The sequence below is a fragment of the Heptranchias perlo genome, chromosome 28 (assembly GCF_035084215.1).
Source record: "Heptranchias perlo isolate sHepPer1 chromosome 28, sHepPer1.hap1, whole genome shotgun sequence".
Lineage (NCBI taxonomy): Eukaryota > Metazoa > Chordata > Chondrichthyes > Hexanchiformes > Hexanchidae > Heptranchias > Heptranchias perlo.
In genome coordinates this window covers 28,785,188-28,806,606 of record NC_090352.1, presented here as the reverse complement: position 1 = coordinate 28,806,606, position 21,419 = coordinate 28,785,188, and the positions used below count along the sequence as shown (strand labels likewise).

General features: G+C 43.1%; 1 protein-coding gene across 1 annotated transcript in view; it reads left to right on the top strand.

The window, feature by feature from the left end:
- Positions 1 to 21,419, top strand: part of LOC137299279 (TNF receptor-associated factor 4-like) — an 85,566-nt gene that overhangs the window by 51,539 nt on the left and 12,608 nt on the right. The window contains exon 2 of the mRNA XM_067967942.1: positions 7,967 to 8,018. Coding sequence (XP_067824043.1) covers positions 7,967 to 8,018 — 52 coding nt within the window. The remainder of the gene's footprint in view (positions 1 to 7,966; positions 8,019 to 21,419) is intronic.

Below are 21,419 nucleotides of genomic sequence, written 5' to 3'. Positions count from 1 at the left end.
GCGGTATAATTGTGAATTTATAAACTTTTTCATTCCTGATCACCATACAACAGTGTGTAGGTGCCAAGTGAGGACTGGATCGGGTTCAACTGTGATGCCCCCTGCAGTCAAATAACCCATCAAAGCTGGACCGTATGGAAATAATGGCCTCGTGGGTGATGGACTGGAAAATGGCCAGCTACCCATGGGAAGAGTACACTAGCAAGGAGTCGGCAGCTTCAGAAGAGGACAGTGGTGTCAGTTAGGGAGGGGTTGAGATGTATGTTGGCCATGTGTCCAATGGCTCCCATTTTGACTGGCAGCAAGTCCATTCTATTGCATGCATTATTTATAGTACAGATGTTGTAGCATCTATCGTCAGCCCAACAATATCTACCTTCACTGTGACCTCTGACAGTATCGGGATAATTTAACTCCTCACCAGCGATGCTGTATACACACCCTCGCTGATTCACACGTTTTAAGACTCCCAAAGGCGAACGTCCTAGAGAAGCTTGTTTGTGTATTTAATTATTATAGTAGTAGGACCATTTAGGACGCCTGTTGACATTTTAACTGGTTAATTGTCGAGAGCTAATCAATAATGAGCGTTACACTGACCCAACGTTTTTTTTTAAACAAAGGTAAATATGGGCCTGGGGCATCAATCTGCCGCTGGAGAGTAAAGTGCTTTTGTGGGATGCACTTGAATAGAAAGTACATTATTAGTATGCACTTAATAGAATGGGCTTCAAAAGAAATTCATTTGGAGGGGCTGTGGGGCGGAGGGGGAATTGTGACGTTCAATAATAAAGTGCTTAACCGCTACATAGAAAAGGTACTGACTACTTAAATTGGTGAGTGCGTGTGGAATTGGATTTAATTGAGAATTTGAATCAATCCAGACACTTGAAGCACTTGTCAGACCATTTGTCGTGCCGACTGGATGCAACTATTGATGATTTAACAGCGTTAGGCTTCCAATTTGGATTTATACCACAGTAAGGGCTGCAGAAATATGAAAACTTCCTCCTCATGAGGCCGTACAAATGTAAATGAATAAATATAGTACTTGTACTGACTGCTGTTTTGGTAATTGGCTGCAGATTGTCATTCAGTAAACTTGAAGTGATTGCACTGAAGGAATAGTGATCGGGATGTAGACACTGTTAGTGCTGTGGCCCTCATTGCCTGCCGTGTCCCCTTTTTGGATTTTTCTTTTTTTTAGAGAAAAAAAGAAACTAAATAACAAAAAACCTCCGCGCATATATAGCATTTGTTTACAGAAGTGGATCGATTATATTTTTCAAAAATAAATAATATATATTCTTTCAAAAGGGAACTGGATATATACTTCAAACGGAGAAATTTGCAGGGCTATGGGAAAGCGCAGGGGAGTGAAATTAATTGGATGGCTCTTTCAAAGAGCCGGCACAGGCACGATGGGCAGAATGGCGGCCTCTTGTGCTGTGTGATTCTGTGATATGAGTGATATCTTGGCAGTTATGTCATTTCGGGGTTCAGACGATTGTTAGAAACTACTTGGTCTTCATGCTTGTAATAAGCCTTGTAGAATAGAATACATCTTTAGGGCTGATTCTAGCGGCTGACTATCTATAACACAGTCAGTGGACATTGTGCTTTCTTGACACCTGATTATATTCTGGGTGTTGACTGTGGAGCAGAGATAATGGGAATCAACCACAAGATAGTACCTTGGATAGACAGACTGTTGCCTGACACAGTGAACAACAGTAATGAGCCAGCAGGCCAACACACTGATATTTTCCCTCCAATTTCCTTCCCCTCTCTCCTAAAGATGCTGACTTGCTGTGTGTGCTACGGTTTGATGTTGGGCCTGTATACACCAGCTGGTGCTTTCTTTCTTTAAACTTTTCTGCCCTGCCCTCCCCTAAAATTTTCTCCCTTTCCCTGAAGGTGTTAACTCCTTGTCAGGGTGTGGTTCCATGGTCTGGCGGGCTTCCGGTACACTTGCCGTGTAAAACTTTTATCCTTTGATCAGTGCTGAGTGGACTGAAAAAGCCGGGAGAGAGAGAGAGAGACAGCTAATTTTAGAGCAGGCCTGAGTTCATCAATTGTCTGTATGCTGTCACTATAATTAACTACTTTGACAAGATGAAGCAGTGTGGAGTGATGGAAGGAGGTCGTTGCTCACTGACAGCTGAAGCAACACTTTCCCACGTGTTTCAGTCCATGCAGCCATGAGGGTCTTTTGCACAGGGGAAGCAAACTCTTGTTAATTAGCAAGTTGCCTGAATGTGCACAAGGTTCATGTTAGCTAACATGATTTGCCGTACAAGCCTATTCTGCCACTTGGGAAAACAAAGGTCAATTGTTTTTATCCTATTGGTTGCCTGCGAGCACAGGTTACCTATGACTTTATATCCTGTAAGTGTGATTGACTGTGTTCGTTAAAACCAGTGCTTTACAGTGAATCTCGAGCCTAACTTGATTGGAGCCTTTGTTTTAGCTGTCAAAGAAGTAATAAGTAAATGATGTTTTGAATCAAATATTTTTTTGAATGAATCAACTCCTGTGAGAATGAAGTAATTTTGAAATGAAAGAAAAATATAATATTTGAAACCTTGAATGTTATTTTACTGGCGTAGACCCCTTAACCCAAAAGAAAAAAAAAATTGCTGATTGCTGTGACCAGTGGCTGAAATGAACCTATCCTATCCCAGAATCTCGACGCAGTCAAATCCTATAGATGTGTGCCCTTTCCATCAGTCATATTAAAAAAAACAGCCAACCTTTGTGGTATGCAGCTGCCATAGAGTTCCTTACTTTCACTCCATACCCCTAAGTGTATCCTCCCCTGTGACTGGATAGTGCCATACCCCGTACTTCTGTGCCCAACCCGTACTTTGCTTCACACTTCAATTTTACTCCAGCCCCACTCCCTAGTATTGCCCAGCCCAATATCTCATCTTATTTTCCAATGATTCTCAAGCTCTGCTTCAAACTTTCCCTCTCCTTTTCCTTTCTCTCTCCTCTTTTTCTCTCTTTCCCCTCCTCCTCCTCCTCCTCCTCAGCCCCGCATACTGCTGGATTCCACACTGCTGAAGGATTTCAACAAGTGATGCAGTGGTGACTCCATATTAAATACCTGAGAGGGCAGATGTCTCATTTGAAAGACGGCACCTCTGACAGTGCGGCGCTCCCTCAGTACTGCACTGGAGTGTCAGCCTAGACGATGTGTTCAAGTTTCTGGAGTGGGACTTGAACCCACAGCCTTCTGACTCCAGAGGTGAGAGTGCTACTACTGAGTCAGGACTGACACTAAAGACATTGGTCACAGGAATGATTCCTTAATATGTGTAAAAACAAATATACAAGGAAGACCTGCCTTTTATTATGTGTCTCATTACATCTCTCAAACATCCAAACACTTAATTACATTGAAGTGTAGTCACAGCAAAAGAACCAAAGGCAATGTAAGGAAAACCTTTGTTATGCAGCAAGTAGTTATGATCTGGAATGTGCTGCATGAAAGGGTGGTGGATGTAGATTCAGTCGTGGCTCTCTAAAAGGAATTGGATAAATTATTTGAAGAGAAAAAATTTGCAGGGCTATGGGGAAAGAGCGGGGGAATGGGTCTAATTGGATTGCTCTTACAAAGAGCCAGCACGGGCTCTATGGGCTGAATGGCTGCCTTCTGTGCTGTATTGATTCTATGTAGGCAAATATGACTGCCATTTCGTGCACAGCAAGATCCTGTAAGTAGCGACGCGATAAAATTGCCCATTAAATATTCTGGGAAGTTAGCATTCCAGAATTTCAGGGTGTATCTACTGTGTGTGAACAGTGGCCAGCAATGACGGTCATCCATACCCGAGCCTGCAACACTGGCAAGAGAGCCACCTCAATTCATTGCTGCACAGGAGGGATCCCAATCCTCCCCATCCAATTCCTACACTACAGTACTTGTGATCAGAGTCCACCAATACAACAATAACTTGCATTTATATAGCACCTTTAAAGTAGTAAAACATCCCAATGAGGATCACTGAATCCGAAGAAAATAATTGAGCTCTCGACTGTGTTCTGAGACTGTAGCGGGGTTGCTTTTTGTGTTTAAAGAACTTGACTCATGTAACACTTAATTGAGATTCAGTCAGATGTGTCCTCTTATCTGCTGCGTGTCTCTTACCACTTGAGAATTGAGAGGACATTCTGGGGCTGGAGCACAGTGTCCTACAGGTTACAACATCCTCACAGAACTGTTGAAAATCTGTGCATCAAGGGGGCAAAATTCCTCTTTTTTTTTCCAAAAAATAACCCCGGCAGTGCGCCCATTTATCTTTGCAGTTAACTAAATCACAGAAAGCAGCGGTTTTAAAATGTGTGGTTTCTAAGGATATACGGCCAGGATTTCCCACTTCTGAACTTGCCAGTCCCTGATTTTTTTTCCCCCCACCTATTCACTTTAATGAATGCAAAATTGCGGCTGGCGGGTGCGGAAGTGGGGAAAACCACTTGGGTTTGTCGGGTTATAAACTACTGGTTGGGGGTCATTTCTCTTGTTGAGTGATGTGATGCAATGCAAGATGTCTTGAAGGCTGACTTGCAACCAATTAAAAATAAATTAGAACCTATTCCACCTAGTTGCTGCCAGCTCAGTAATAAGTGACCGTGCTTCTCTTAATGATGTATAATGTAGCAGCTTTTTTTCCTTAAAATGAAATGAAAGGTCCCCGGTAGCTTAAACTTCCAGTTTAGTCCTCGTCCTTCAGTTAGCTGATCTCGGCTGGGGCATTGTTAGGGGTGCCATGATCGGTTCACCGTCAACCATGGCTCAGAGGTAGCACTCTCGCCTCTGAGTCAGAGGGTCGTGGGTTCAAGTCCCACTCCAGAAACACGAGCAGATTCACCTGAAGGAGTGCTGCACTGTCAGAGGCGCTGTCTTTCAGATGGGACGTTAACTGTGGTCCCGTCTGTCCCCTCGGGTGGATGTAAAAGATCCAATGGCACTATTCGAAAACGAGCAGGGAACTTCTCCCGGGGTCCTAGTCAACATTTAACCCTCAACCAACACCACCAAATATTTGATCATTTATCTCATTGCTGTTTGTGGGAGTTTGCTATGTGCAATTTGGCTGTCGTGTTACCCTATACTTCAAAAGTGATTGGCTGCGGAGGGCTTTGGGTCATCCTGAGTTTGTGATACATGCTATATAAATGCAATCCTTCCCTCCTTTCCCCCCCCCCCCCCTCTTCTACCCATTTAGGGGATATAAGCCAGGATTGCCCACTCCTGATTGCTAGCCAGCAGCCCTGACTAGAAACACGTGTGTGAACACTGGGTGAGGCTGGGCTATCATACACCCTAAGTTTGAATTGTTGGCCAACAGTCACGAGGCAGTGATGTGGGTCTCTGAATGCGAGCAGTGGTAACAGATAACAACTGTGAAATGGTAGCAGTGATGGTACCCTCTCCACTAGTGAGAAACTTTACCAGCTGCTGCAGTCATTTCCCCCCCGGTACAAATGTTCAGGTCAACGAAGCACTTCTGTTCTCGTGCACTTTATAATTCACATAAAAACCCAATAAGCTTTACTTGAAATTGTAAACGAATTAGAATTAATTGTAGTCTGGCCAATGAAATTGAATTGTGCACCCCTATATGGGTTTTAAAAGTGTTTGAAATATTAATTCAACCACAATAAGACTTTTAAGGGATAGTCTTGCCGTAACCAACTTTTTTAGTACGGTATTCTAATTTCTCCTTCTCCCCCCCCCCCCCCGTTTTGTTCTTGGATTCTGCTCGCTGCAACTAAATCCATGATCTAGGCCTCAGCTGTTTTTCCCTCCCACATTTAATTCAGCCCGCCCCCTCCCCCACCATACATGGAATTTTACAGCACAGAAACAGGCCCAAAGGGTCTATGCCATCATTTATGCACCACACAAGCATCCTCTCACCCTACTTCATCTCTCCCTATAGGGTTCCATGGGGCACCAGCTTCTCTTCTAGATTCTATACTGACTGCCCATTCTTTGCACGCAAACCTAGACATGAATTGTAAGCAGAAGCAGGCTATTTTACAATGGGAGGCATCACACCCCACGCCCAAACCTACCCTCGCTTGCTATTTGCACACATGCATTTTCTGTACACTTGCTCTGCCCAGTAAGAATCAGTTGATGGCAGTCAGCAACAGGAACCCTGGTAGGAGTTTCCCCTCCCATCTCTCACCAATTTCCCAATTATAGCTACCTGACTGATTCCAGGCTGAGATCAGCAAACTTGGCGCAGATTGAACCCGGGACCTCTTAAGTTACCATCTTCAGGGAGAGTATTTTGGTTTGTGGGGGGGGGGATGGGGGAGAGGGAAAGAGACAAACTGATATTATTTCTTCCACCTTTATTTCTTCAAGCTATATGTTTGTGGCATAGTTTGCAAAGAGGGTTTTGAAGTTGTTGGTGGAAGTACACTGAGCTACACGAGAGATTTACTGCTTCTCATTAACCCAGTCACACACAACTGCTGCTTTTGGACAGTTCCAAAGATGTCACCATAAATGTGAAATAAATGCTGATCGGTCTGAAGACAGCGAGGACGTTGAAATTCAGAACTTTTTTTTTAACCCTTATTAACTGAAATGGAACAAACAAAACTTAAATTTAAGAAACAAAATGCACATCAGTCCATACCAGTGCTGCTGACTCCTCTAGAGTCTCAGGCGGATGAGTAATGACCACAGTTGGAGACCGGACAAGGAATGAGAGCTTAGCTGTCGTCCTCATCTGTAAAACACTGTCAATTGGCAAATTTTAAATATTTGCTTACTTCACTTTAACAGTCGAATTTAAAATTGTAACTCATTTACCACAAATAGTTCACGCCAAAATTTTTAATTTGGCGGGCAAGTGCTGGCAGCCTTGTGTGAAATGTTCTTTCCACTAACGTTGCCCACTTTTTTAAAGCATTGCAGGTTGGCAGATCGAAAAGATTCAGGCGCATTCATATCCATAAAATATGAATCAGTTTGTGTGGACCGTACGTCCTTGTGCATTCCAGGCCCTACAATCGCTGTGTGTTTACACACTAATAAATATCAATGTGACCGAACTGGCTTCCAAGGTGATGAGTGAAAGTATGAGGAGCTAATTTTATTTTGAATCCTTGACACCGCGATTAATAGGGCTTCTGGGATATCGGGCCTTAAAAATGGTGGGGCCAGTAATTGTGTGGAAAATAGGGTTGCCAACTCTGGTTCAACATATCCCTGGAGGTTTCATCACATGACCTCCTTGCCTCCAACCGCCCCGCCCGGTCAAACATCCTTTTTTCTCCATCCCTAATATTTTTATAACTAATAAATAAGTGTTCAAAGAAAATAGGGGGAAAATACTTTTTTTTTAATGCCCCAATGATTTTTCTCCCGGGTTTGCTCTCAGCAGTGTCCTGCAGATTAATCTTCAATTCCTGGAGGCTCCAGGGCATTCCTGGAGGGTTGGCAACCCTGGTGGAAAATCTCTGCCTGCATTTGTTTGTGTATAGAAAGGCTGAAAGAACACACTGCAGCTTTGTCCATCTGCACTGTCGGTCCATTCTCTGTACGTATCTAATGCGAACGCAAAGCAGGATTTGAATTTTGTTGTGAAATGGAATACTTTCCAGACAATTTAAAAAGCGAACTTTCTGCTCCCACGGTGGTATGTTGCATTTTGATGAACCATTTGCCTGCCCAGCTGCACTTTTTAAAACAAAAACAAGTGTAATTCATTGTGTAAAGCATGTTAAGACATGAGGGCCTCTGTATAAATGCAACGTTATATTAATACGGAGAGAGACCCTGCCTCTAAATAATAATGTGTCTCATTAGCGCTGATGGTAAAGTTGCCAAGGCAATGCATGGAGGGACCACTGATCTGTCCCTATTAGCTACATATTAAATTATTATTATTGTAACCAGCCACAGCCTGTGCATTTACCAGTTCTTTTGTCTTTGTTTCAGTGAGGGCGTGTTTAAATGTCCTGAGGACCAGCTTCCACTTGACTACGCAAAGGTAAATGACCATCACGAATACAAATTGCCCTTTCCTCACAGCAACTTTTACTTTTCTTGCACTAATTAGGGACTCTGAATTACTAAATGCAATTTGCTGAAATTCCAGCTGCCTCTTCAGTGCAGCTCCGTAGTCGGTGAGGGGCCCTGTATCTCTGCTACCTTCGGGGTCCCTGCTGCTGCCTTTTGTCATCTTGTTCTCTACAGCACTCAGCTGGAGCTCTGGTAATTGTTGTAATGAGCGTGCCTTCAGGCTCACCAGCAACTTCACCCTGTACTGTAGAGCTTACAAAGGCCTTTTTTTCTTATGGTTGTCTTCTGCTTTGTTGAACAAATAAAGCTTGTTGTGTTTTCCTCCCCCCACCCCCAATTTTCTCAGCTACCTTGCCCAAATGGCTGTTCTTTGTGTTTGCCCCTTGATGGGGTGAGTTAGACTATTCTGCATCATAGCTGAGGCTAAAGTCCTGCCGTCGCCCCACACATTTCCAGCAAGGAGTGATGTGGGGTGAGGGATCGCTGGATAGCAATTGATGCCAGGTTCGTTTTTTTTTGTTTTGCTTATTTCCCCCAGCCCCCATACCCCAGGGATGTTGATGGCAATTGTGACAGCCCAAATGCCACATTGGCAATCGGCTAACTCGGTACCGACCATGGATCGAACTTAGGACCTTATGGTCTGTATAGCCGGAGGGGAGGGGAGGAGAGGGGAGAGAGAGAGAGGGAGAAGATTTGGTAACAGTGTGAGTAAGGCAGGACTGTTCTCAAACTGTTGCCACTCTGCAGTCCCTTACAAGATACCTGTACAAAATATATGTTACCAAGAGCAGACACCTAACCATATGTGCATGATCAGCTTGTTGAAATATTTAGCAATCAACAGTGTTATGAATTTTTATGACTAATAATAAAAGAATACTGAGGTAAATTGAACATAAATTGTGAGGAGATATATATATTTTCCTTAATGTAACGTGACATTTCTTGTAGTTCAAAGTTGCCCTGTCAGATTCTATTAACTAGTACATAGCAGCAAAAATTTTTCAGGATTTTAAGCTTTGCCCCATAAATCCAATTTGTTCAAGAAATCTAACACGGTATATCTTGGGAGTTTGAGTGAGATTTCCACCTATGATACCTTGACAGTGGCCCACTGTTTTCTTTTTTATTTAATCTGTTAAGAGTCTACTAAATTGCATCTGACTTCCAGCTAAAGGGCCATGCTCAGCTTCTCTATCCTCTGAAAGGTTCTGTCGGCTGGAGAAATGGGCATTTGTCTCCTGGTTTGCAAGGATTGCAGACTAACATTTATTCTAAAATCACTATTTGCCTGCTTTTACCCAGTGTTACGGTGCCAAAAAGGAACTGCGATTGAAATGGCTTTTCATTCATTCAGTTGGTAGTTTGAAGAATTAGCACAATGAATGTGACTGTTTGTCAATCGGTGCTTGAATGCACTTTGTGATATTGCTTCCTCTCTTCGCCCTGAGCTGGCACTGAAATCCGAATGTGTGGAGAGACGGTGGGAAATGCATCAGTTTTTTTTTGTACCGCTTCTATTAATGCAGATGTACCTCTTTACTTTGTTCTCCTACCTCATCAATCTCAACATTGGAAGTCGTTTCATTTCCTCAAACATTTGTTCCAGGGAGCATTCTTTTGAAGTTATTTTTAGATTGTAATCCTCACATTTGTTGAGTTCAGTTTCCCCCCCCCCCCCTACACCACCTTCACTGTCCAAACTGTAAATCTTTCTGCTCTCGCTGGTCTCGCGTTTTCTGTTAGCTTTGAAGTAAGTGAGGAGATGGACTTTTATTTTTCCTGTCTGTCCTTCAGCTTTCCTCTCTCCGGGCTGCTGGCAACTGTATCTCATCCTCTGCCCCACGGAAGGAATCTCTGGGCCATAGATTAGCTGCTGTCACTCGTAACTCTGATGTGTTCACCAGGTGTGATTCTTATGAGGTTGAACTGAACAATGTCCATGAGGCTGCTTCTCTGCTGCAGATAAAACATTTAGTTTCCATATGGAACTTCAACTAAAGACCCAACTAAGAACTGCTGAAACTCTAAACTGAGGCAACCTTGCTTGACAATAAGATACTCAAACAAAGTTAACAGTCACTTGAACAAGTGTGGATTAATTAAGGAAAGCCAGCACGGATTTGTTAAAGGCAAATCGTGTTTAACTAGATTGAGTTTTTTGATGAGGTAACAGAGGGTTGATGTGGACAATGCAGTTGATGTGTATATGGGCTTCAAAAAAGGCATTTGATCAAGTGCCACATAATAGGCTGTGGAATAAAAAGGGCAGTGGCAGCATGGATACGAAATTGGCTAAGTGACCGGAAACAGAGAGTTTTTCGGACTGGAGGAAGGTATATAGTAGTGTTCCCCAGGGGTCAGTACTAGGACCACTGCTTTTCTTGATCTATATTAATGACTTGGACTTGGGTGTACAGGGCACCATTTCAAAATTTGCAGTTGACACAAAACTTGGAAGTGTAATGAACAGTGAGGAGATAGTAATAGACTTCAAGAGAACATAGGGTGGTGGAATGGGCGGACACGTGGCAGATGAAATTTAACGCAGAGAAGTGCGTGGTGATACGTTTTGGTAGGAAGAACAAGGAGAGGAATTATAAACTAAATGGTACAATTCTAAAGGAGGTGCAGGAACAGAGATCTGGGGGTACATGTGCACAAATCTTTGAAGGTAGTAGGACAGGTTGAGAAAGGGGTTAAAAAGGCATACAGGATCCTGGGCTTTATAAATAGATGCACAGAGTACAAAAACAAGGAAGTTATGATGAACCTTTATAAAACACTGGTTCGGCCACAACTGGAATGTTGTGTCCAGTTCTGGGCACCGCACTTTAGGAAGGATGTGAAGGCCTTCGAGAGGGTGCAGAAAAGATTTACTAGAATGGTTCCAGGGATGAGGACTTCAGTTACATGGATAGACTTGGAGAAGCTGGGGTTGCTCTCCTTCGAGCAGAGAAGGGTGAGAGGAGATTTGATAGAAGGGTCTAGACAGAGACGATAGAGAGAAACTGTTCCCATTGGCGGAAAGGTCAAAAATCTATATCCTCTGGTTCAAGGTGATTGGCGAAAGAACCAAAGGTGAGATGAAGAAAAACCTTTTTTACACAGCGAGTGATTATGATCTGGAATGCACTGCCCGAGAGAGTGGTGGAGGCAAATTCAGTTGTGGCTTTCAAAAGGGACAAGTACTTGAAGGGAGAACGTTTGCAGGGCTATAGGGAAAGGGGGGCAGAGTGGGACTTGCTGGATTGCTCTTGCAGAGAGCTGGCACAGGCTCGACAGGCTAAATGGCCTCCTTCTCTGCTGTAACCATTCTATGATTCTATGAAAACACTACAGATGCTGGAAATCCAAAATTAAAAATAGAAAATGCTGGAAACACTCAGCAGGTCAGGCAGCATCTGTGGAGAGAGAAACAAGAGTTAACGTTTCAGGTTGATGACCTTTGTCGTAATCATTGGCCGTAGACATCCTTGGGATTCATTAAACCACTGGTTAATGGTCAGTGTTCAGCTGTTTGAAGTTTTTTTTAAACCAGGTTACATTAAGCAAGCCAAATTAGCTCTCCTTTGGCTCAGGTAGAAAAGGCTGCCTGTCGCTGAGCAATACACACCAGAAATGGCCAGGTTTGATCCCTGATCTATACTGAGTTAGCTGATATCAGTCAGTGGGAATAGGAGCATTACAATTAGCCTCACTGCCCCTGGAGAATGGAGTGGGGAATCAATCAGGGTTCCTTCTCCTGATTGCTGGCTAGTGACCCCTGTTGAAGAGTGTGCACATTGATTGTCATTGAGGACAGGATCTGATTTGACTATGATCTCTTTCCCCCCGCCCCCCCCCCCCCCCATCCTCCCCATAGTAAAATAACTTGCCAACACTCACTATCCAGGATTCAGTATGAATGTGTTCAAAATTATAAATGGTTTTGATGGAGTAAATTAAGGAGAAACTGTTTCTACTGGCTGGTGGTTCGGTAACCAGAGGACCACAATTTAAGATAATTGGCAAAAGAACCAGAGGGGAGATGAGAAGAATTTTTTTTTTAATGCAACGAGTTATGTTCTGGAATGCATTGCCTGAGAGCAAAGAAAGAAAGACTGGCATTTAAGTAGCGCCTTTCATGACCTCAGGACGTCCCAAAGTGCTTTACAGTCAATGAAGTACTTTTTGAAGTGTAGTCACTGATGTAATGTAGGAAACGTGGCAGCCAATTTGCACACAGCAAGCTCCCACAAACAGCATTGCGATAATGACCAGATAATCTGCTTGTGATGGCTGGGGGATTCGTCAGGACACTGGAGATAACTTCCCTGCTCTTCGAAATAGTCATGATGTGGACATCCACCTGAGGAAGGAGGAAGCCTCCGAAAGCTTGTGAATTTCAAATAAAATTGTTGGACTATAACTTGGTGGTGTAAAATTGTTTACAATCTTCGAAATAGTGCCATGGGATCTCTTACATCCACCTGAGAGGGCAGACGGGGCTTTGGTTTAACAGCTCATTTGTAAGACGGCAGCTCCGACAGTGCAGCACCCCCTCAGTACTGCACTAGAGTGTCAGCCTGTGAGACAGTGTTACCAACTGAGCCATGGCTGATACAGCCAATACAGTTCAGTTCCTGGTCCATCGCAGTAACTGTAGGGAATCCTCTGCTGGTGTCCGTGTCCCAGGCTAGGGAGAACAATGAACAAAGTTTCCTGGTCCTGATTGTGGGCCGTCCCGGAGTGTGTGGATATCTGGTGAGGACAAGGTTGGATCCAGCTGTGTTGCCCCTGACACTTGAATATTCTGCCGAGTATTAATATGCAGGCTGATAAAGGAAGAGTGGCTGTTGGGGACATGGTTCCTGAGGGCTGTCATTGCTTGTGGAACTGACCACACGAGTTGTTGCCTTCAGAATAGGAAGGGAAAGAAAAATAATCAGGAACTACATTTACACACTTAACTCAATGAGCTGTTAGGTACACACAACTGTCTTTAAAAGCCACTGGTGGTGACACTTTCCTCCTTTTCCTTACGTGTGTTCTGTAATAATACAAGATGAATAAGGTTGTTTTATTTTGCTTCGGTTGTTTTACGTCAAACGCAACCTTTCCCGCACTTCCCTTTCTGTCTCTGGATGCATTTGTTCTCCCGTCGCTGGGGACAATGACGTTTCCGTTGGGGTCCAGTGTAATTCATCAGGAAAAACCAGTCTGTTTCAGTAAATGCTCTCTCTAGTTGCTTGGTTAAAGAAACTGCTGCAGCAGCAAATCACCACTGAGCCGCAAATTGCAAGGAAATGAGGTAAAGGTGAAGAATCTGAGCATGAATGATGGGGCTGACCTTCCACATCAGATCTCTTGTGAAAGTGCTGGTTTTGGTACTCGTTTCCTTCATCTTTTGGCACAAAGTCTGATTTGTGTATTTTTATCTCTCTTGCTGTGGCAGGGTTGAGTGGCTTCATGATGCTAGTGTCCAAATTAATCAGTAACCATGTTAGTTCAAAATAATTGTATGAAAGGTTTTGTATATTAAAAATAATTTTTATTGATTTCCTGGCCTGCCCTTTCCACGTGTGCCTCCTAATGATCTGGGTATGGAATATCATTCATCAACATTGCTGTCCACTGCTCAGACTACCTCGTGCTTGTTATTCTTTCCCAGTTTTCCCCATCAATTCCATCTAAAAGAAAGCATCTTTCAGGATGTCCCAAAGAATGTCAGAGGCAATGAAGTACTTTTTGTAGTGTAGTCACTTTTTTGTAATGTAGGGAAACGTGCACAGCAGGGTCCCTCAAACAGCTATGAGATAAATGGCCAGTTGATTTTTTTTTAGTGATATTGGTTGAGGGTAAACATGAGAACGCTCCCACTCCTCTTCAAATAGCGCCATGGGATCTTGGGAGGGCAGATGGGCCCTCAGTTTAAAGTCTCATCTTCAATCATGCAGTACCACCTCAGTAGTGCCCAGGTTATGTGCTCAAGTTTGCCTATCCTCTTATACTTCTTGGTTAAGAGGGTAAGCTATAAGCATGGGTATTGTCACAGCTACCTTATTAATCTGACAGGTGATACAAAAAAGAAAATACTTGCTTTTATACATGCCTTTCACATTCTCAACATGTCCCAAAGCATGGCAGCCAATTTGTGCACAGTAAGATCCCATCAACAATAATATTAATGACCACTTAATCTTGTTTTGATGGTGTTGGTTGAGGGATGGGAGAACCCAAAAAATTGTCATGGGACCTATTAACACCCACCTAATCCAGTAAATGGGTTTAACAACCCATCCAAAAGACAGCACCTCCAACAATGCAGCACTCCCTTAATACGTCACTGAAGTGTCAACCTACATATATGTGCTGATATCCTGTAATGGGCCTTAAACCCTCGGCCTTCTAAGTCGAGAGCAAGAGTGCTGAGCCAAATTGATACTACCAACTCTTTTAATTATCTTTAAACACCTCAATTAGATCAGCCCATAATCTTCTATACTCAAGCCTAGTCCATGCAACCTGTCCTCAAAGTTTAACCCTTTTAGCCCAGGTATCATTCTGGTGAATTTGTGCTGCACCCCCTCCAAGGCCAGTATATCCTTCCTGAAGTGCAGTGCCCAGGAGTAGGCCATTCAGCCCCTCGAGCCTGTTCTGCCATTCAATTAGATCATGGCTGATCAATACCTCAATTCAATTTGCCAGCCGTTGATCCGTATCCCTTGATGCCCTTAACCAATAAAAATCTGTTGATCTCTCTGTCTTGAAAATTTCAATTGACTCATCATCCATGGCTTTATGGGGGAAAGAATTCCAGATTTCCACTACCGTTTGGGTGAAAAACCAGAGGAATCCATTGTTTCTCACTAGAGATTGGGATCTGTGCTTGTGCCTCCCTAGATGAGACTCCAGCACTTCACTGTTGAAGCTGATACTTTCCTTGCCCCCTCCCAAACTCCCTTCTGGTTTATTTTGCTAATTGTCCATTGTACAGTCTTATATTCTACCAGTGAAATGTCTGTGGCATCAGACTCTCATCCATTCAAATCAACTGAACGTATCAAAAGGTACATTGTGAATAGTTGATCTTTGGACAACAAAATAGCCTTCTATCAGTGACCAAGTTAGGAAACACACAGAGCTCAGGAACCTACCACAAACAGTATAAATAAAGCCATCACAAAACCCTTCAGAAATTGAGCACAAATAAACCCTTTCCCAGTGCCAACAGCCCTTTTCAATTTTCTAATTTCATTCTGACGAAACGCCTCAGTGAACGAGTGCAAACCGCTACTTGACTCTAAATAACAAGCAGCTTTATTTAAATAAGTGGCAAGATTCTGGAATCTGTTTTGTTCCGCAGCTTTCCACGGTCAATCTTTTGCCTTTTGAGTGAGTGACATGGGTTTTGATGCCGCTGTTAGAGGTACTTTTACGCTGAGAGTGAATTGCACAATCGAGGGAGCTGCGGATCAGTTTCCCTTCCTTTCACATCAAGCCGATTAGTACAATTCTCTGCCTGTTCCATGGTAGCTGCCTGGAGATTAGGGTTCTGTAACTCTTTGTGGTGAGGGCCTGCTGAGGTTGAACTGATGCCAGTGATGGGGAGGGAAGGGGGCCGAGGCATAAGGAAACTTTCTTTAAATTCTCAAATGGCAATTTTCCATCTAAATTAAAGGCTGTGTTCCTTTCTTAATGCCCTTTCACTTTTTTTCTTCCCTTCCCCTAGCCTAAGTAACCGTTCATTCAAAGTCAAAAAACGTCACATTGTATTAATTGAAGGACTATAGTAGAAGTTAATTAAAATTGTGTTTTTTTTTAAAAGGTATAGTTGTGAGGGGCGAGAGGTTGGGACAGACCTTCCTGTCCCTCCTTCCCACACAAAATAAGAGCAGCTATTGGACAGTGGGGAGCCATCATTTTATTGTCTGGGCTGGAATGCAGAATAGAATGGACCAATTTCTTGCCCATTGCATCACCCAAGCCTGCAGAGGTCATAAAGTTAACTTTGTACCTTGAGCTGCTGGATATAGGGCCGATAAGGTTAGATGAAAAAGGGCGGGAGAAGGCTCGTGTGGAGCATGCACACTGGTATAGTCCTGTTGGGCCGAATGGCCTGTTTCGGTGCTGTAAATTCTATGCGATATTAAGCACCCTAAGGCTTTGAAGTTCTGGTGGGCGTCAGAGCTGACGTAAACTGTTGCGAGTATTATCCCCCTGGCCCCAATCACTCGGCGTAAGATGGGGCCTCCCTGGATTTTCTGCGCGTAATATATATTTTTTAATTCTCTTGCGTTCTGTGCTAATCAGCAGAAAACTGTAGTCAAATGTATTCCACTCGTTTTAATTAGACACGGCAGACTCCTTGTGGCTGCAGCCCAAAAACTGGATGAATGTAGCTCTTGGAGATGGCCCCACTGACTTGTGAGCCAGTGAGAGGTTGGCGTTCATGGAGGTGGGGAGCCAGAGCCCACATGACCTGCAGCAAACACTAAGCAGAGTCATCGGTGTGAAGCTGCCAATGATGCCTTTTTAACTGTGCCGGTTTTAAATTCTGTCTGGCTGTTGTATTAGTTTTATCTCAGGGTTTGTTTATGCCAAATATATTTGTAGTACAATTAATTATATGTCAAGCGCTTAAATTGTGTGATGAAGATGTCAGCCTTCATGTAGCGTGGCCTGATTCAGAAAACAGAGCTCAGATCTCCCACCAGCTTTGTACTGTTACAAATTCAGTGTCTAGCCCTGTGGTATACAATCGGCTTTATATATAGTGCTGCCATTAATGCCAACATAGACACATCCATGTATCCCTCTGGGTAAAATGCCTGGTGAGATGACATGGGTGTTTTATCTCACCAGCCTTTAAAGTCCTTGCAATCACTTGCCAATGATTCCGTGTACACACTTGGGCTGTGCTGCAAGATGGTGAACTGGCTGTTCTGCAACCAGTGCGTGTGAATTTGCCGTTGGAGAGAGAGGCATGGCTGTGAGTCGGAGTGTAACTGAAGCAAACTTGCATGCTGCACCAGTAGAACCTGGAGTTGGGGGAGATAGGTTCACCCTGGGTATGCAGTGTAATTGGATTTCATCGCAGTCACTGTTCAATTGGGCTTGAACTCGTGAACTGCCAAATGCTCAGGTAAAGACTGAATGATTATTTAATTCATAATCATGGGAACCGAGGAATGCACAGGCCGGAAAAAGAACATTGTGTTCTATCTGGCCGGTCCCACTGAAATTATTGTAATAAATTGGATAGAAGTTGCACTTGGTGTTGAAGTTGCTTAGCTGACTAGCTAGGTGTCCCTGAATGAGATAAGGAGGATCCTACATGGTGATTTTTCCTTCCTATGCATAGAACAACAATAACTTGCATTTATATAGCGCCTTTAATGCAGTACAACATCCCAAGGCAACTCACAGGAGCATTATCAAACAAGATTTGATACCAAGCCACATAAGGAGATGGTAGGACAGGTGATCAAAAGGTAGGTTTCAATGAAACCCTCCCTTGGCACAGGCCCCAAATCCTAATGTCTGTCTAGGCTTCGATTTTGAATGCTTTTTTTTCTCCCCCATTCCCCTTCTATTTAAATCAGGCACAGAACTGGTAATTCAGGCCAGCTGTTCTGGCCCTGCTACAATAACTTTAGGGATCACGCACAGACGTTCCCAGAATGCTCTGCATGCTAGTACAGTACAAACCTTCATTTGCACCAAACGCAAAATCTAAACCTGCCTCTGTACTGGTTCAATTCCAGTCCTGGTTGCTACAAGGAACAAACCTCGGTGATTAAACATTGCGAGTTGAATTTCAATGATTCTGAAGTGTTTGTATTCCAAAAGTGCAACGGTGAATTTGGTATTAGTTAAGAGTTCCAAGCACTTTCCATTGCTGAATTTGCTTTCTTCTCCCCAGTTGATGGATCATTTATCAGGGCAGCATTTGTTTTTGGAATTAGAACAGGAAATTAAGACAGGTCATTTAGTCTCTTGAATATCACCCTGTACTGCAGAATTGGATCGATAAAATATCCTAGATTTCTGGTGTATCAAATAAATAAATAAGGACAAAGGTATATGTTTCTGGGTCGGCCTGAAATATTACCTGGTTTCAAGTATATAGCTGTAGTCTGTGCTCTTAGTAAATCTCAAATGTATTTATGTATATTAAGAACAATAAATCTGTAGCCTTCGGGCTGGCCTATGCATTTTTATTGACTGTTTAGTGGCTATCAATATACTGTAACGCCCAACAAATATCAATCATTTCTGAAATCTTTGCCTACTTTTTAATTCTCTGCCTCTCTTCCTGTGTCACTGGAAGTGAGGGGACTTGAGCTGCAGTGCCATCTATCTGTTTATCTGCAAACACAAACTTGTTAGCCCTTGTTAGACTTGGAAATATATCGCCGTTCCTTCATCGTCGCTGGGTCAAAATCCTGGAGCCCCCTACCTAACTGTGGGAGAACCTTCACCACACGGACTGCAGCGGTTCAAGAAGGCAGCTCACCACCACCTTCTCGAGGGCCATTAGGGATGGGCAATAAATGCCGGCCTTGCCAGCGACGTCCGCATCCCATGAACGAGTTTTTTTTTAAAAAAAAGTCCACTGATTGAAGGCTTTACTTGGCTAGGCCCGGGATGGTGGGTGAAAGTACCGCCTGATACAGTACTAAACCATTTAGACCAGAAGGCCCCAAGTTCGATTCCTGGCCTGTGCTGAGTTAGGTTACCCCACCCTCTTCAGCACTTGGGACACGGCAAATGGCCTCAACGCCCCTGGTGAAGCTATAGTCCTGCCCGATCTTTATTCAGTGACTCCTGCTGGAAGAGGTGTGCGATTGGATATCTGGCGAGGACAGGATCAGGCTGGGGGCTCAGCAGTGATGCCCTCTGTGGTGGAATAGTCTCCTCACACTCACCGTCTAGGTTTGCGTATGAAGATTGGTAACGGGGACATACACCAATGGGCTAATACCTGAATAATAGCCAGCACCTTCAGTAGATTGGGGTAGGGGAGAGGCTCACTCTTTGCAATTGGAAAGATGTGTGTGTTGGGATCGCTGTCAGTAAGCAGCCATAAACATTGACCTGCTCTGTAACTTCTAAGAAAGATTTTTGTCAAATCATTGTCAATCAGTGCCTGTTGTTAACAGTTCCACCATTCAGTGGAACAATTTATAATTGACCTTGTTGCACACATATAAACCCACCATTAATCTGAGGCAGCATTGAACAGTTCAGATAATGAGTCAGAGTGAAGAAGGGAGATTGAGGCAAAGAATTTTAAGGGAAAAAAACACATGTCAGCATTACAATTATTATCCCACTTTAAACCAGTGTTACTCACTGCTTAGTATTCTGAGCAATAGCTTGCTGTGGGGCCCATTTGTGCATGTACCAATCTTCATACGCAAGCGTAAGGAGACTATTCTTGCACCATGGAGTGGCAGTGCACAGCTCTGATCCTGAGAGTCCTCACACCCTGAGCTTCTGACCTCGTAGTGAGGGGTTCCGAGTGGGCCCTCCCCCCACTAGTCCTCAGGGTGTTGGGATAACTCCGTCTCTGAACAGCGGTTCTTATTTTCTGTCACTGAGGAGCCAACATGACGAGAGGGAACAGCACTGAATCTCTGCTTCAGCACCTTCTGACAGCCAACAAAGGCATGGAGACGGCGAGAAGCACATCTGCCAAAGGCCACAGGGTGATGGGAGTGCTGGGTGGGGCAAAGGGTATTATGGATTTTACTACCCTATATGGACACCGTATCTAAGGATCTTGATATTTTTTGGAGGGGGGGCCTCTTAATTGGTGTGAGATTTCAACTTATTACATTTAACTGTACCTTGTGAACAGGCAATTTTTTTTCTTGCAAAGATTTTTAATGTAGGTATCTCTGCTCGTCTGGTCATGTTCCAAGTGCTTTTATAATTCAATTCATCACCTCACGATTTGTTATCCCCCCTCGGGATTTTTTTCAGTGACGAAAAGGTTAGAAAACTTGTTTCTTCCACCTTGAAAGGAGGCGAATGAGAAGGGATGTCTGACAGCTCCACAAGATACTAAGTGGAATAGAAAAAGTTTAATCCTGAGCAATATTTCAAAGCACCACTGCAGGATAAGAAAACCCGGTAAAAGGAAAATTCATGCAAAGGGTGACCTTTTCCTGGAATGGCCTTCTGGGTAAGGTCAAGGGGACACATTAAAAGCATTCAAGTTGGATATTGTGATGGACTCTTTTTTTATATTTAGAGCCATGGTTAAGCTGGAATTGGGTTATTTTTCAGGCTTTTGAAGTTTGAAAATAAGCCAGTAGAATCTTGAGTTTTACAGCAAAGGAGGAAGCCATTTGACTCACTGTGCTTGTGCCAGCTCTCCGAGCTGTCCATTTAGTCCCATTCACCTGCAGTTTACCTAGACCTTTTTTTTAAAAAAGTATATATTTTTCAAGTATTTGTCCATTCTTAAAAGCTATCATAAATTATGCTTGCACCAATCTTTCTGGTAAGATATTTTCTGTGTGTTTTTTAAAAAAAAGTATCTTCCTAAAACTTTCCTTTTTGTTCTTTTGGTGATCTTGGATTTATTTGCTCCAAGGGTGAACCCACAAATCTTACCCTGTTATTGCGCAGTGGACTTAAGCTTAACACTAAATTTAAGCCAACCTGTACTTGCTATTTTGCTTTTTAATTCTCCAGAAGTATTAGGAAAAGGCCATGTGTTCCAATAAACCTGTCCATTTTATTATGGATTTCATCTAATTGTGTCTTTGAACTCATTTATATTGTTTGTTTCAATGACTTTTACTGGTAAATTATTTCACAACCTTTATTACTGTTTAGTGCTTAAAAACATTCACCTGCTTTCTTGTTGCCAACATCCTAATTTTTAACCTGATTGCCCTGGTATTTAATACATGCGTTGCTTGGAGTTTGTAACTCAATAATAGCACTATAAAGGAGTACGGTTTGTTGTATAACTACTGTAGATTTTGAGACGATTTTGACGTTTGTTCAAGATGGTTATTAAATCACTTCAGTTATGGTGATTTTTAATGATGTGCACCTTTTTCATAGTGCCAATATAACAAAAAAGGAAGCAAAATAAAATTAAAGGTTGAAGGAAATCTTTTTGTAGATGATCAGTTTTACAAAGGAAAATGCAGCATGGTGTCTCATTCCATAGTTGGGATGTGCGACACCGTAAACCCATTTGAAAGCCATTGTTTCAGACATGTGATACTGGTATCCAAATAGATTTCACGGTCCAGACACTTGGGATTCCCTGCACGGTTATTATAACCACTCTTGTCACAGGAAAACCAGCAGTTTCTTTTCAAAGGGGTGGGTGTCAGCTACAGGAGCGCACAGTGTG